The following is a 14,846-nucleotide window of genomic DNA, read 5'->3' as shown; positions in this document are numbered from 1 at the left end:
ACGCTCTCGTATGTCTATCAGGCGCCCCGTGCCTGCCCACGGTGCTCTCACATCCACACACGGAGTTCCGACTTCTGCTCTCTGCTGCTTCGATCTCCCCCACTTACTTGGGGTAGATCTCCGCCTCTGCTCTTCACCCGCGAGTCTTAGACTGTCCAATCTCTGGGGTGTACGGATGCCAAACACAGCTCGGGGGCGCACTTGGCCGCACGACTTATCCGGTAGTCACCGGTGTCACTTCCAAGAGCGGCGTATATACTTCCCGCCGTCTCAATACCCAAGACGCCGAGTCCCGAACAGCAACGCTTCTCTGTGCTTATGCGATCCCTGAGCCAAGCCTTGGCGATGCATAACCGAGTTGTTGTATCCCTACGCATCGTTTTGGCTGCCAACATCCGACACTGCTTCGAGATATGCAGGTTTCACCTGTTAACTGAGCTTCTGCCAAGGGCTCGTCGCCCACGCCTGCCGACTTGTCTCATCTACCTTCTGCTTGCGCACACGATCTAGGCGGAGCTAGGCGACATCCGATCGCTGAGCATCTTCACCGTCACAATCCAGCACAACCTGTTCCGAAATCAGTACCGCTCACTGCCATCTCGAGGGGGCGGAGCGCTCATTCGCAGCGTGTACGAGTCAGCCGGTAAGCGCACCTCGCATAACTTTGAGTTCATTCCGCGTCCGCAGACGCATGACTCTATAGGCCTCGCCAGGGTGGACCTAGCCCTGTCCTATGCATTGAGTTCCGGGGTTCAACTGACAGACTGCGGCATTCTGGCATCAGTAACTCCCTCGGATGGCACATTCATTGAACAATCACCGCTCTGAACAGCTATGCGATGTATTTCAGAATCTTCGAGCTTGAACGCGGTCCCAGTGTCCGTCAGCGGTGCGTCGTACTGTGATGCAGTAGTTTAGCTTCGCTGCGTATTATCTCAATGCTGCTGGTGGTCCACGGCGACTAGGGCGCGTCCATGTATCAGTCCGCCAGCACCCCGAGGCAGCACTGATGCATAGTGTGCAATTAGTTGTTGGTAATCGAGGTGAGGGAAACCACATCCATGTACATGAAGGCAACGTAGATGCTCGAACATACTCTTATCGTGCAAGCGCTTGTCAGGTGACGAGCGTACGGCACTGCTGCGATTGACGCCTCCTGTTATATATCTACCCCAGGTACATTCGCCAGACGCGCGGCTTGTCGTAAGATGTTCTCATCGGACGTTGGGATTGCATCCTTCCCTGAACTCCCGTTAATCCATTTGGCGAATCGTGAGTACGGAGTGATCGCGTACGTTTCTATGTCTTTGAGAACCGATAACTTATCTACTGTAAGATGGTGTCATTTACAAGTGAATGCGATTGGCGTCATTGCGTCTTCGTTGACCGACGACCGCCACTAACAAGGTAAGGTGAGTCTGCATGTAAACCCTCTGCCCTGGATGCGAGTCTAGTCAAAAACAATCTCACGTATACACTCATTTTCAGCAGCTTGTCTTCGTGGCGCGCTGACTACCACCAGCTGTGCCTCTGGGATCATTAAACGCGTCACGATGTTTCACAACATCACTCACCTGAAGGTCACTTTTGGTCAGGTTTCGATGTCCGCTCGGCTAGCTCCGGTGTCTCTCAACTGAATACGGCCGCGGTAATAGCACCTCTGAGTGCAGAAGATGTTTACACGAGCCGCAAGGGTGCGTGACACAAGATCTACCTGGGCGTGAGAGGTGATGCAGCAGCGCGGACTTAACATGCAGCTTTTGACACTAGTTGAATCTCTCCTTAGTACGTTCTCGACTGTTTACATTTTCTTGTCCATTTCTTACTGATGACGATGCCAGATCCCCCGCAGGTGTATCTCCAAAGAAGTGCGGCATCGCTTACTCAAGTAATGTCTCACGTCGTAGTTAGCGGTAAGGGCTGCGTTATCAAGATCACTGTCGCAGCTGTGCCTTTCCCTTCGTGCTTCTGATCCAAGTCCTCCACGAGCGTTCATGGACGCGTCGGTTTGTGTGTGTTGGCATCGGTGTTTCCCTTGAATTGTCCCGGACACAAAAGCGATCGAAATAAATCCGCAGCGGATGGGCTCTCCCTGACCCCGTGGACTGTGGAGGCAACCGCAGCAATGGATGGCACTATACGCACTGTTCGTCCCACCTGAGGCGCTGCGCGTAGTCTCCGGGCACCTGCCCAGTACTCGGCGAGCTCCCGCTCGTTCAGTGTGAGTGTAGGCGATGATCACAGCGTACTGCTCGTGCTACTCGGTGATATAGAAGAAAGGGTGTGTGGCGCACAGGCGCGGCCTGGCATGATGTGCACGGTCGCCGCGCAAGTGTGGCACACTCTAGCATGAATGCCGTGGACTCACTGGCAGGTAGGCGGCTGTGTTACATGATCTGGGCTGTTGAGTGCTACATTCGAGAGTTTCTCAACTGGCCTTCGACAACCATCATCATGAGGAGCATTTTGAAAGCACTCAGCGTCGAGAAGGACTGCAAGGTCGCTGTTCTCCTGTATGAGTGGGATTTCCAGAATAGTCTCCGAGGAGCAGCTTCATTGGGCTATCGTGGTGATGACCGAGGACGTCGAGAAAGGGAAGGATCTCCCGTGCTTCCAGGTCTACGACCGTATCTATGATGACGCTGGAGGCAAGTGGTGGTATCTGTTCAGCCAGAACGTTTTGCTGGGAGAAACACACAGATGTCTTGGTGGGGCTTACGTCGGGACAGTGAAGGAATGCCAGGTGGGGTCGTTGAAGGAGGTATAATGCGCATTCCTTGATTTTGCAAACAGATGGGTATGTTGACAATCACGCAGGTTATTTCCAGCAACCCCGGTGGCGAGTGTCATGACTCGGTTACAATTGAATCACTTCCATTACCCTCACCGTGATGGAGATCATTCAATTGTTCACTGATTGGAAATACTTATTTCCAACTGAGCGGCACTGCTTCCATCGCTCCGGCTCGCGAGCGTGGCTACGAAGACCTGCCACGCTGAGAGGGTCACTACACTTCCAACCATTAAAGTTGTCCAGCTGAGAAACACTCTGGTGTGTGTTCATATATCTAATGCCACTGGCACACATGGCGTCTAACTAGTACTAGGTGTCCCAAAGTCACGGGCACATTCTGACAAACTTCATTGCAGTATAAATAGAGAAGATTGAAGATTGATCTTCTCCCCGAAGTGAATATATGCTTCCTGAAATGATTTATATCTACTGAATATAAACTTTTGGTGTGTACCATGAATTGGGTGTAGAAAGCATGCATCTCATAGATTATACATATGGCGAGAGCGATGAAACCTGAGAACGCGCCAACCATGCTGCGGGACAATTCCCGGTCCACAAGCCGGTCTTTCTCAGTCTTCCGGAATGAAACTGAGCACACCTCGTAGTCAAGCTCCATAAGGTCTCTCCTCTCGGCCTGGCATCGGGAGGTACATAGCCTTGACAAGCTCCCAACGCTCCGGATACCATCCGGGTTCCTCCCAATTATTAACCGCCACAATCGTGCTCCTCTATACAATGATTTTGCGCCATGCAAGATCTCCGTGGGTGAATGTAATAGTATGGCCGGTGCGCATGCAAGAACAGGTGTCCGCAATCGTATCCTCACATATAAATGCCTCTGCAGCGTCGATGAGACAGTCATTGAATGCGCTTTCATTAGGAAAGGGTCCGACTGGTTGTGAAGACATGCAGCTGTCTGTAAAAGCTGTGTTATTCAAGCCACACACCGCTGGTCCATGGGGACTTGAGAGCACGAAGCTGGAGAACGAAGGAGCGCAGTTGTTCGAAAATGTTTGCTCGGTATTCGAATGTAGACGTATACGCTGAGAACTGCTGCGAGCAAGTTCATAGTAGCACTAGCGCGGAGAAACGATTGAGCTGCGAACGTCGAAATGGTCGGAGTACTATGTAATGTACGGCTATGATGTTCCCAACGCTCACCGCAGGCGTATGTACTTTCCACCGTCTCAATAGTCAAGACACCGGGTCCCGAACAGCAACAGACAGCAACACTTTTCTGTGCTGATGCGATCCCTAAGCCAAGCCTTGGCGATGTGTAGTCGAGCTGTGGACAGTTGTATCACCACACAAGATGGGCAACGTCATGGCCGCCAGCACCCGACACTGCTTCCAGATATGCAGACTCTGTCTCCGTTGGTTGAGCCTTTGACAGGGGCTCGTCGCCCAACTCCCGACTTGTCTCATCCACTCTGTGCTTGCGCACACGGTCTATTTGGAGCTAGGCAACGTCCTATTGCTGAGCATCTTCACCACCACGAATCAGCACATCCCGTTCCGGAATCCGTACCGCTCTTTGCCATCTCAAGGGGACGGAGCGCGCATTCGCAGCATGCACAAGTCGGCCGGCAGACGTACCTCGCACCAGCTTAAGTTCATTCCGCAGGCGCATGGCCCTATAAGCCTCGCAGGGTGGATCTAGCCCTCATACTATGCAGTTGGTTCTCGGGTTCAACTGACAGGCTGCGGCATTTTGACACGAACAACACTCTTGAATAGCACATTCATCAAATATCCACCGCTCTCAACGGCTATGCAATGTGTTCTAGGCCCGGACGCGGCCCTTATATCCGTCAGCAGTGCACAGTACTGTGATGCAGTGGTCCAGCTTCACTGCATAGTTCGGGCCTTTATACGTTACTGACGGCGCACAGCGACTGAGACGTGTCTACGTATCGGTCCGCCAACACCCGGAGCAGCGCTTGGGTAGAGCGTGCGACCGAGGTTCCTGGTCGTCAGTGTTCAAGTCAATACCAAGAGAACCCACTTTCAAGTATATGAAGGGCAGCGCAGATGCTCAAATATATTGTCGAATATATTGTCGAATCACGCAAGCACTTGTCAGGTAACGTAACCGTACGGCAGTTCGATTGACGCCTCCTGCAATGAATCTGCCCCAGGTATGTTCGCCGGACGTGCGGTATGTCGTGAGATGCTCTCATCAGTCGTTGGGGTTTGCACCACTCGCTGGATCCCCTTTGACGCCTCTGGCCGAATTGTGGGCACGGGGTAATTGCGTACGTCTCTGGGCCTTTGGGGACAGTTCTTTTCTACTGTAAAACAGCGCCAGTTGCAGGTGAGCGCAATCGGCGCGTTCGTTGACAGAAGACGGCCATTGACAAGGAGAAGGCGAGTCTGCATGTACACCCTCTGCCCTGGGAATGAATCTGACAGAAAATCGCCATGCGATATTCATAAATGCGGATCTAGCGTCAGTAAAGCGACAGAAAGCTGTCCTGCTGCTTGCATATATATCTACCTGGGCTCCACTCATACTGCGCGATATGACCTCGCGCAGAGCATATGAGTCAAGTGTGTCTTTCCGTGCACCACCGCAGGTGCAGACCATTGCGTACCCCTTTGTCTCTTTTATCGAGCTATAATGCAGAAGCCGCGCAGGAGAATGGAACCCACGAAGATTGAGTGGACGCCTTCTGGACTTCCATGAAGAATTGCCATCGTCGGACATGAATGTGGTATCCGTGCGCCCTGAATGTCCGGATTCCAGACACATATCAGCAGGTGGATGGGTTGGTGGGTGCAGGAACCGCACATTTGAGCTTCAAGCGCGAATTATGGCTCGGTCATGAAGACGACATGTGCTCGCGATTCGCGAAGTAGTTCTTTGACAGACTATCTCAGTCGCCGTCCGGTGTGTGTACATCGCCTCCGGAGCGAAGCGGTCGTGAATGTATAGGCTCGGAGTGTCTATCGCAGACCGTGGCCTCCACGTTGACCTCACGCGACTTTATGCAGGTATTGCAGCATGTGCGGTCACAATGGGCAGAAGTGACGGCATTTTACGCGGTGTGCATGCACGTTTCGTCGGTCCTACCAAGCAGACCCGAGGTACGTTCGTCACGGGTCAGCCGGGGACTGCGCCGTGACAGACTGCTTCGATATCGCACGGGTGCCACGCATTGTCGGAGTACGCCTGCTCATCGGAGTATGCCTGCTCGTCGGCGAAGGCATTGCCAATGGCGGTTTGCGCGCGTGATGCGGCGTATCAGGCCCATCTTAACGGGCATATGGTCGCGCCAGAATGAGGGAAGGAATGCGGGGGCAGCGATGCCGTGCGCGGAGAAGCGCGGGCGGGTCCCGCCTGGGTGCGTCGATCGCCCTGCGCAGTATCTTCGAAGCCCCGAAACGTTGTCTGTTCGTGCAACTGCTGTGCAGCCGCGGAGGTCACGCTTCTCGACGGGCGTGTGGAGGTCACGCCGGCGCGATAGAAAGGTGCTTATTATTCGAGCAAACCGTGTATACAACGTGTGTGAGCGGCTGAGTCTATCATGTCGCACTCGGTCCGCGGATATCGAGCGCCGCGAATGCACTCGAAGAGAGAGGGTTGAAGTATCCGCTATCCAGGGACGTGAAAGGGCTAGATGGTGGGGTGGGAAGCAGAAAAACGGTGCCCAGAGGCTTGAGATATTGATGCTATCTGCCTTTGTACGGGACAACGTTGAAGCTCAGAACGGATGCAATGCAGGCCAGCCAATGGGGGCCCATTCCAAGGCACAATAGGTGGGGCGCCTTGCCGTGTTTGGGTTAGAGTTTGATCCGAACCCGGCGATGGCAGAGATTGCGGGCGCTTCTTAGCCACGAATTTCCTGCTTTACCGAGTCAAGTTGCCTCGAGGCCGTTGCTTTGGCTTCGGGTGGTGCCATCACTTTGGCGGCTCGAAATCTCACAGAACGCGTGCTTCGAAGAGAAAAATTGAAAAGCATGGGACAATATGTATAATGGACGACCCGCGTCCTCCGTCCTCCCACCCACCATCCATCCGGGCCCGCGGCTTCAGCTGGCTATACCAGCTGTTGTCGTCTGTAGACTTCTCGTTTGGACGAACGGTTGAACAGGAGCCTCAGGAACGCGCATCAAAGCAACACAAACGCACCACGCACCATCACCCGCCACAAGGGCCTACGCCACGCACGCTTTGACTTGCTTAGAACCCCGCGTCCTCGAGCCACCCACGATCTCGATCGCTTACGCCTCCGCCACGATATGAAGCCCTCAAATACCAGGCAGCAGCACGGCAAGCGGGACCAGTCACAATCTCGTTCCGCCAGACGGCCACTTGCCTTCCTTCGTTTCCTGCCCCGCATGCCTTCAGTCTTCAGCATCCTCCGGTTCAGCGTGTACAGTGAGTCTGCCCCCGTCACACCTCCTCGATACCGCCGCTGACTTGCTCCGCCCCAGGCGCTGTCCTGGCATGGACTGTTATCTGCTTGGCAATTGCGGCCCATTTTCAGAGCATTTTGATATCGTCGGACCTCAGTGAGTTGATGTGGCCCGTGCATACCCAACTGTGGCCTGATGTTCGCCCGCAGCTCATTTTGTCCCATTCGCGATCTTCGTGTGCAGCGCTAGTCTGCTCATCGTCATAGCACTGCTCGGATTCAGTCTCTGGAAGGAGCGGAATCCGATTTCCACACGGGTTGAACTGGGTTGCTTGGGACTTGCTGGAGTCCTGTGGCTTGGTGTGTAAAGTTCGCTCCAATGTGGCCAGTGGCCAATACTGATGATTGCCTGCTCCAGCGCTCTCCGCTTTCATTGCTTCCTCCGACGCGGAGGGAGCAGATGTAGAGTGCTTTTCCTCAGCAGACTCCGACGAGGTGGTCAACGTCTCCGGGTGTGAGTAGTCTTGCCTGTCTTAGCGCCGCCACACAACTGACATCTCTATAGTCAACACGGAGATCTACCAAGCGCAGTATCGCGTCCTCGAAGCATTCTCTTTCTTCAACGTTATTCTTAGTGAGTCGGACTCTCCCAGCATCAGCATCATTTTCTGATAGAGTTGTGCCTGTGCTAGTTTTGGGTTTCTTCCTATTCCTATTGGTTCTTGCCCTGCGCCACCATCGCCAGGGCCAGCGACGAGTCTGGATAACCTCCGTGACTGCCTTCCCATGGTTCGGCAAGTCTGTCAAGCAAATCAGTGGCAAACTGCCTGCGCCTGTGACTCAGCGATCGCGCTCTCGCTCTCGGCCGGCCATGTCGGAGAAGCGCAAGGACTCTCAGCGCACTCAAGACTCTGGCCGCTCAAAGAATGACGACTCCCTCCGCGAGTGGCGCATCGTCGACCTTGTGCGCCCGCTCCCGTACCGCGACGACTCGCAACGCACGAAGGACTCGCAGCGCACGAAGGACTCGTCTCGCACTAATGTGCACAGACAGGACTCGTCGCGCTCGAACGTTCACCGCCAGGACTCGCAGCGCGCACAGGTCAACCGCCAAGACTCTGGGCGGTCACAGGTCCACCGCCAGGACTCTGGACGGCATCAGGTTTACCAGCATGATCCGTCCCGCTCACAGGCGCGCCGCCAGGACTCCGGGCGTGCCCAGCCGCAACGGCAGGACTCCCAGCGCACACGTGGGCGGCTGCCACCAATGGCGGGCGACGGGCCCACCCGCAACGAATCACCGACATACGTGTACTGGCTGCCGCACAAGGAGCCTGACGCGGCACATGTACGGGATACGCGCCCTAGAGACAAGTACCTCAGGGATGCATCACCCCGGCGGTGATGTGGTGATGATTATTTGACGACTACTAGACGGGCATGTACCATCACTCAACGTTCACGCGCAACGTTCACGACGGGGCATGCGTGCCGTGTATTTAACGGGTGTATTATGGGTTAACGTGTAGCAGACATACTATCATGTACAACATTACAGTCTTTGAACACGACATTCATTACGGTTATAGCGGGCGTGATCAAATTTGGGCCATCGATACGTGCACCTGGTGGCCAAACAAGCATTGTCGGATGACAATGGGGCTTTGGCTTTGGCTATGCTCGTGTATGGTGTTTGTGTACGGTGTTTGTGTGCCGTAAGACGCGGTACACGCGGTGTGCACGCGGCGGCGACAATGAGTCATGTGATACGCGTGAACACCATTGTGGGGAGTTGACGTCAAGAACGATCGCGGCCATCGCGTTGAATCACCCGCCCCGCAATCGCGCGCAACTGCAAAGGCACGCCTGCTCGCTCCAGGGTACCCTCTGTCCTGGCTGCGTTGTATTTCTTCTTTACGACCCGCTCACGCCCCCTCACCTGCCCCCCCATACCCGCGCAACGTTCTCGTAGTGCTCTCCACGAACTGTCCCCACTGTGCGTGCAGCCGGCATTGTCTTGACGCGCTCGCGGCTCACCGGTGCTCCCTCAGATGACGCAACTCTTCAAGGAGATGCGCCTGTATGGCTATGGTGACCACAGGCTGATTTTTACTCGAAGAGTTGACGCGCTTACCGCGCGGTATAGTCACTATTTTGCTGCTTTCTGCCGCCGTGCTCGGTATTGCCGCATATTTGGGAAGCATATTCTTGCCCAATCTTCATCGTGCGTATCAGTGCTCGCTGGGTCATCTGAGATTCTCATCTGGCGTTTTCCAGATGATTTTGGGATCTTCTCCCTCATTGTACCATCATTAACGATTCTTGTATTTCTGATATTGTGCGTGCCCACGTGTAGATTCTGGTGCCATTTCTCACATTAAACTCAGGATATCATGGTCTGCTCCGCGCACGGAGGCCATTGTACTATTTATTCTTGGAGTTCTCTGGTTAGGTATGTCCGTGATAATATCGCGCGGACACACATTCATCTATGATCTTCTCTAGCCATGGGCGCGTGGTCTACGTGAGTCTGAACAATTTTCATGCGCGCTCGCAACTGACGGGAGACCTAGCGACATCATCGGAACTACACAATGTGATGCTCTTGGAGATGCACGAATGGCAACGAAGAACGGGACGGGTAAGCGCGTCACCGCTGTACCCTTGGGCATCTGACCCACGTGCGCCTTGTACGCAGTTCTCACCCGCTCGTGGTGTTACGAGATGAAGGTCATCCAGGCGTTCTCGTGGATGATCTTCTGTCTATGTACGTAGGCAAAGCCTCCGTCACACAGACGCCGCGCTGACCTACGCTACAGACGCGATATTCCTATGGATCCTCATTTCGCTGACGAGCCGTGCGCGCGTCATGGGCCTGCCCTATGCCTGGCGTGCGCCCATCTTCGAGCTGCCTTGGTTCGGCGAACTCCCGGGCTGGCCATATCCCGGGCAGTATGCCCCGGTACAGGGCGCCCAGATGGGGGGATACCCCATGGGGGCATACCCTGGCGGTGGGATGCCGTACCCTGCACCGATGATCAATGGCGGCTACGTCGTGCAACAGGCTCCAGGTCACTCGGTCGTTATCCAGCCAGGCCTAGGGGGTGCACCGACGATCACGCAGGTCCCTGGCTCGGTGAGCACTGCTTGATCTCTGGTCCACGCGCGCAGCGGGCAGAATCTGAGCCTGCGCTATGAAATCTAGAATTATTAGCGATAGAGTTGGATAGCTGGATAGCTGGCAGCGCACTACGCGTGGAGGGGAGGGGGACAGCGTTTGTAAGAAGTAAAAAATCAGCCCATCTTCACGCGAAAGCTTCCGCGTGGAATGAAACCCGGAATGAAGCAGAATCCCCCGCGCCGAAACCCTGCGTAGATCAATGGACGCAATACGACTTGGACAAGGCCCAGGGAACAGGTACAATGATTGATGGCGGACATGGTGGTCTCGATTCGAACAACGTGCATCAGGATGATTGTAATGGAGAGCGGGGAACGAGGCTCCGCGAACTATCTAACAGTCTGTATGTACCTCGTAATGCGGTGCCCATCATGCCATGTGTATTACTATATATTCAATTTCCCACCTGGCCTCGTGTTGCGAAACAAGGCAGAAACCTCGAGGCAGAAGACGACAATGTTGTGTTGTGCGCGAGCCGGCCGAGCGGAAACCGCATGCCGGGACTATCGAAAGCGATGGAGGACGTCGCGAATTACATCGCAGAACCCGATTGACCCTCCCGACAGATACCTCGCAGCTCAGTGAAGTACCTCTAACTGATATCTTGACAATGCCGTTGTTCCAAGAGCGCATGGTGCGGTCCATCACATCAGGTATGGATCGTCAAATGTATCGATTGCTTCAGATCTGAGCGGCGTAATATTGGTTTCGTAGCGGCCCTGGCAGCCTTTGCTGCACACGTCCTGTCACAGCTACTTCCTCATTCTATTCGTGAGTGGTCCCGTACCAGAGGATCGTGGAACAAATTTCATAAATCGATCCTTGTTTGCAGATACGTTCAACCTGGTGCAAACGTCCGTGATCGTGCTGGCGCTCGCGTCCTTGTCCTTGCTGTGAGCATCCTCCACTCTAAGTCCGTCTTACGGAGTGGTACTCACCTGGCATGTGCCCGACGGATGCTTGCGCAGTGTCGTCATGCACCATCGACGGAACGGCGGGTTCCTCACGCGGACACAGGAGGAGATGATCCTCATCGGCGCGTTCGGACTCTTCTGGTTCGGTGAGTCGGGCGTTTGGGTATCTGCGGACATAGAACGACGCTGACCGTGCGCGTGACCGACCTCCGTCCTTGCTGATTACAACGGCAAATATGCACACGCGCATTTGGAATTGCCAGCGGTCCTTGTGGCGTGGCGTGCCCGCAGCCAGCGCACGGCGAACCCGGGCGCAGCCGGTGGGGCGGCTCTCGCGAGTGCGACACAGGCTGGACATGGGAGTGCAGGAAGGGCGGTGGGGCACGGGCTTACAGAAGGCAGGAGACCGTACCCCTGCTCCACTGACGCAGTGTACTGTGTCGTGGAGGAGTGGACGTGGTTGTAGGATATTGTGCTAGATTTTAGTGCTAGCTGGCATGGCACAGACGGATATCGGTGTCCCTAGCGTGGGGGCGCAGGCAGAAGATAGTATTATTACAGGGCTTATTATGACCATGCTCGGGAGCCATAAATGAATCGTGTGGGGATACTGAGATGAGGGGCTCGCAAGATCCGAGGCTAGCTTCTCTAAGGCAAACACCATGTCGACAGTGAGAAAGCACGCGAAGGGAGTCAAGTAAGCTTCAAGTGTTGAGCAGATAGCAGTGCTAAGAGACGGATCTGCTATGCCTAGTTTGGGCCTCACGACGAGCAAGACATTCTAATTTGGCAGGAGCGGTTAGCCCCGTTACTTACATCGATACAGTTGGCGCGAGGCTGGACATAGTAGAGCCGACGATAGCGCGGCAGACGATCCCCAGCAAGGTTAGACATGAGAGTGCGAAACGAACAAGCAACTAGCAACACCGTCCGTGAACACGGCCCATGCCCACAAAGGAAAGCCGGAGACTCCGGAGACAGCCCGGAGACCATGGCCTGGTGTACATCACGCCCCGGGGCGATCGACTCGGTCCTCCAGGCGGTCACGGACTGTGGCGGTTGCTCCTTACTTATCCCCCTGCCTATTGCCTCCTCTATCGTCCACATATCTCTTCCGGTCCTGCCCCTCCTCCTCTCCTCTCTACAGCCAGACTATCCCGCCGGCGTTGCTGATCCTTTGTCATGATGAGTACTCGCTGCAGCGAGGTTCCGTCGCGTACTGACAATTGTGGAATATCCACAGCGCCCCAAGCAAGCGTCGCATTGAGACTGATGTTATGAAGCTGTGCGTGGATATTTGGATGTCGCACTTAGGCCGGAGGACTGGATGATATGCTGCTAGGTTGATGTCGGACTACGAGGTGAACCTCGTGAATGATAACATGCAAGAGTTCTACGTGCGTTTCTACGGGCCTACAGAAAGTCAGTGGGCACTCGACATGTCGAGTGTGTCTGCTAGACCACGCATGACTGAACCTTGATTCTCATAGCACCATTTGCGGGAGGCGTCTGGAAGATACACGTCGAGCTACCAGACCAGTACCCATTCAAGTCCCCGAGCATAGGCTTCATGAACAAGATCTTTCACCCCAACATCGATGAGCTGTAAGCATCTAGCACACAGAGTCCGTATTCCCCTGACTCACGCGCGCTCGCAGTAGTGGCTCAGTGTGTCTGGATGTCATCAATCAGACGTGGTCCCCCATGTTCGGTCAGTGCGCATGACATTGTTCCTCTCTCACAGAACCCCCAGCTCGAGGCCGAACAGCGTGTGCTGACGCATGATGCTGTAGACATGATCAACATATTTGAGGTTTTCCTCCCACAACTACTGCGGTACCCGAACCCGAATGATCCGCTGAATGGCGAGGCTGCGGCATTGCTCATGCGCCATCCAAAGGAATATGAAGCCAAAGTCAAGGGTACGTGTGTGTCTTACTGCAGCCACGGATCGTTACATCTCGCCGTTCAGGGAGATGTCACTGATGTCGTTGTGCTTATCAGAGTATGTGCAACGCTTTGCAACGAAGGAGGCTGCCGACGCCGCTATGGACCAGGATGGCGATGGCGACGAAGACGAGGAGATGAGCGACGTTGGCAGCATCAGCGACGACGAGGAAGCTTGAGTGCGGCCCCGTTCATCCTTTTGGCACTGCGGGATTCCTTCGTCGACTGTATGCTCTGTTCACCGTTTTTCTCGATGCATTGTAGTATAACACGGACTCCATCTCACTCCTCGTTGCTTCCAGACGGTTGTACTATAATAACACAAGCTCGCCCCCGTCTCTACCATCTCCATTTCTCGAGCACCTGTATAGCACTTCTCTCGAGTATCACTCCCCTTCATCCCCTCTCCGGAAGAGTCCAATAAATAGACTGCTGTTCTTTCAGGGTTCAGGTGCGAGTTAACCCGTGTAGCTCGAGGGTGAGTGGAGCGTTGAGATTGCGCCGGGAGTACTCTCGGGCAACTGGAATGTAGCACGTCAGCTGCACAAAAGTTATCCCTTGATTATGACGGAGCTGGTGTCGACTCGGCAGTCCCTACGGGTTGCACGAGATCTGTGACTTTCTTTTGTACATCTGTTGCAGTCTGCCGGAAGAAATGTTGAGATGTAAGGAAGGGATCAGGTATGGAGTAAACGTACTCTGATGAGGGCATCAACCTGGGACTGGACACTGTCCATGGTGGCCAGCTTCGCCTTGCCTTCCTTGAGCATCTCTTCTTTCTGCCTCAAGAGCTCCTTCTGCCTCTGATCAAGTCTGGGGGAGTTTGGAGTTAGAACGGCCGCGGACAGGCGAGGCTCGTCGTACCTCTGACGTTCGGCGAGTTCGAAGCTAAGACGGTTCAGCATGAGCTGGTGCTCGTCCGCAAGAACCCCTTCCGTTCGGGCTTCCTCCGGTGCGAGCATGACAAACTCTTCGACCGCATATAGGGGGATGTCCTGGTAGATCGAACTGGCAACATAATGGCGTTAGAGCGCGCGAGACGGGAGGTTATAGTACATAGGGCACTCACGCAAACTGGCGGCACTTCTCAATCTCGCGCTCAAGGTGGCGTTTCTCATAGAGCAGGTTCTGCAGCCCCAGGTACGTCTGGTCCATCTCGTGGCGCGCGTCGGCGGTGGCCTGCTTGTGTGCGCGTGTGGCGGCGTTGGCGGCGCGGTTTAGGGCCTTCAAGCGGGCGAAGAGGGCGCCGGCACGGATGTGGATGGCGGTTGAGTCATCATTGGGGTGGGGGGTGACGAGGTCGCGAAGCTTGTCGATGACGGCGTCGGGAGCGGGCGGGAGGACAGCGTCGTCGAAGGCCATGGGTGCAAGACGGTGGTGGCGTAGGACGGTAGGCCTGGAACAACAGCCCCTTCCGGTGATTGGCCGGGCGATGCTCGGCGGGACGGGCCGGGGCCGGGGTTGCACGGGATTGCATCATAGAACTTGTCATACGCCGGTTGCTCGTTCAGCAAGCGCCTGCCGCGACCCTCTTGTGCAGTCCGAGACTCCGAGTCCTCTCACACCCACCGCGTAAGTGCGTCAGACATACACCCGCGCTCTTTCTTCTCTCATTCCCTCATCTTCCCCGCCAGCAACCACACAAATCC

The 14,846-nt window shown here is 55.0% G+C and overlaps 4 protein-coding genes across 4 annotated transcripts; 3 read left to right on the top strand and 1 right to left on the bottom strand.

Annotated features, from left to right (window-relative positions):
* Nucleotides 1-839: 839 nt before the first annotated feature.
* Nucleotides 840-2,852, top strand: POSPLADRAFT_1148413 (hypothetical protein; the record flags this gene model as incomplete). The annotated part of the gene is given in 10 exon segments (XM_024486172.1): nt 840-889; nt 919-1,043; nt 1,177-1,272; nt 1,596-1,694; nt 2,079-2,146; nt 2,176-2,225; nt 2,379-2,513; nt 2,533-2,761; nt 2,794-2,797; nt 2,818-2,852. The coding sequence occupies 10 exon segments, from the start codon at nt 840-842 to the stop codon at nt 2,850-2,852; spliced, it is 891 nt and encodes a 296-aa protein (XP_024337191.1).
* Nucleotides 2,853-7,247: 4,395 nt separating this feature from the next.
* On the top strand, nt 7,248-10,353 carry POSPLADRAFT_1047846 (hypothetical protein; the record flags this gene model as incomplete). The annotated part of the gene is made up of 13 exons (XM_024479374.1): nt 7,248-7,312; nt 7,400-7,515; nt 7,574-7,669; nt 7,721-7,789; nt 7,848-8,503; nt 8,714-8,800; nt 9,207-9,493; nt 9,543-9,607; nt 9,661-9,679; nt 9,723-9,796; nt 9,854-9,922; nt 9,951-10,291; nt 10,327-10,353. 13 exons carry the CDS (start codon nt 7,248-7,250, stop codon nt 10,351-10,353), a joined length of 1,971 nt encoding a protein of 656 aa, XP_024337190.1.
* Nucleotides 10,354-12,312: 1,959 nt separating this feature from the next.
* Nucleotides 12,313-13,376, top strand: POSPLADRAFT_1182918 (hypothetical protein; the record flags this gene model as incomplete). The annotated part of the gene is made up of 7 exons (XM_024488958.1): nt 12,313-12,435; nt 12,492-12,535; nt 12,593-12,672; nt 12,741-12,855; nt 12,909-12,961; nt 13,044-13,172; nt 13,255-13,376. The coding sequence occupies exons 1-7, from the start codon at nt 12,433-12,435 to the stop codon at nt 13,374-13,376; spliced, it is 546 nt and encodes a 181-aa protein (XP_024337189.1). The 5' UTR covers nt 12,313-12,432.
* Nucleotides 13,377-13,791: 415 nt separating this feature from the next.
* Nucleotides 13,792-14,559, bottom strand: POSPLADRAFT_1147373 (hypothetical protein; the record flags this gene model as incomplete). Its single annotated transcript, XM_024486056.1, has 4 exons — nt 13,792-13,830; nt 13,896-14,010; nt 14,062-14,205; nt 14,267-14,559. The coding sequence occupies 4 exons, from the start codon at nt 14,557-14,559 to the stop codon at nt 13,792-13,794; spliced, it is 591 nt and encodes a 196-aa protein (XP_024337188.1).
* Between the last annotated feature and the right edge of the window lie 287 nt (nt 14,560-14,846).

Source organism: Postia placenta (genome assembly GCF_002117355.1).
Source record: "Postia placenta MAD-698-R-SB12 unplaced genomic scaffold POSPLAscaffold_10, whole genome shotgun sequence".
NCBI lineage: Eukaryota > Fungi > Basidiomycota > Agaricomycetes > Polyporales > Adustoporiaceae > Rhodonia > Rhodonia placenta.
The sequence above is the reverse complement of the archived record's forward strand: the minus strand, read 5'-3'. Positions and strand labels throughout refer to the sequence as shown.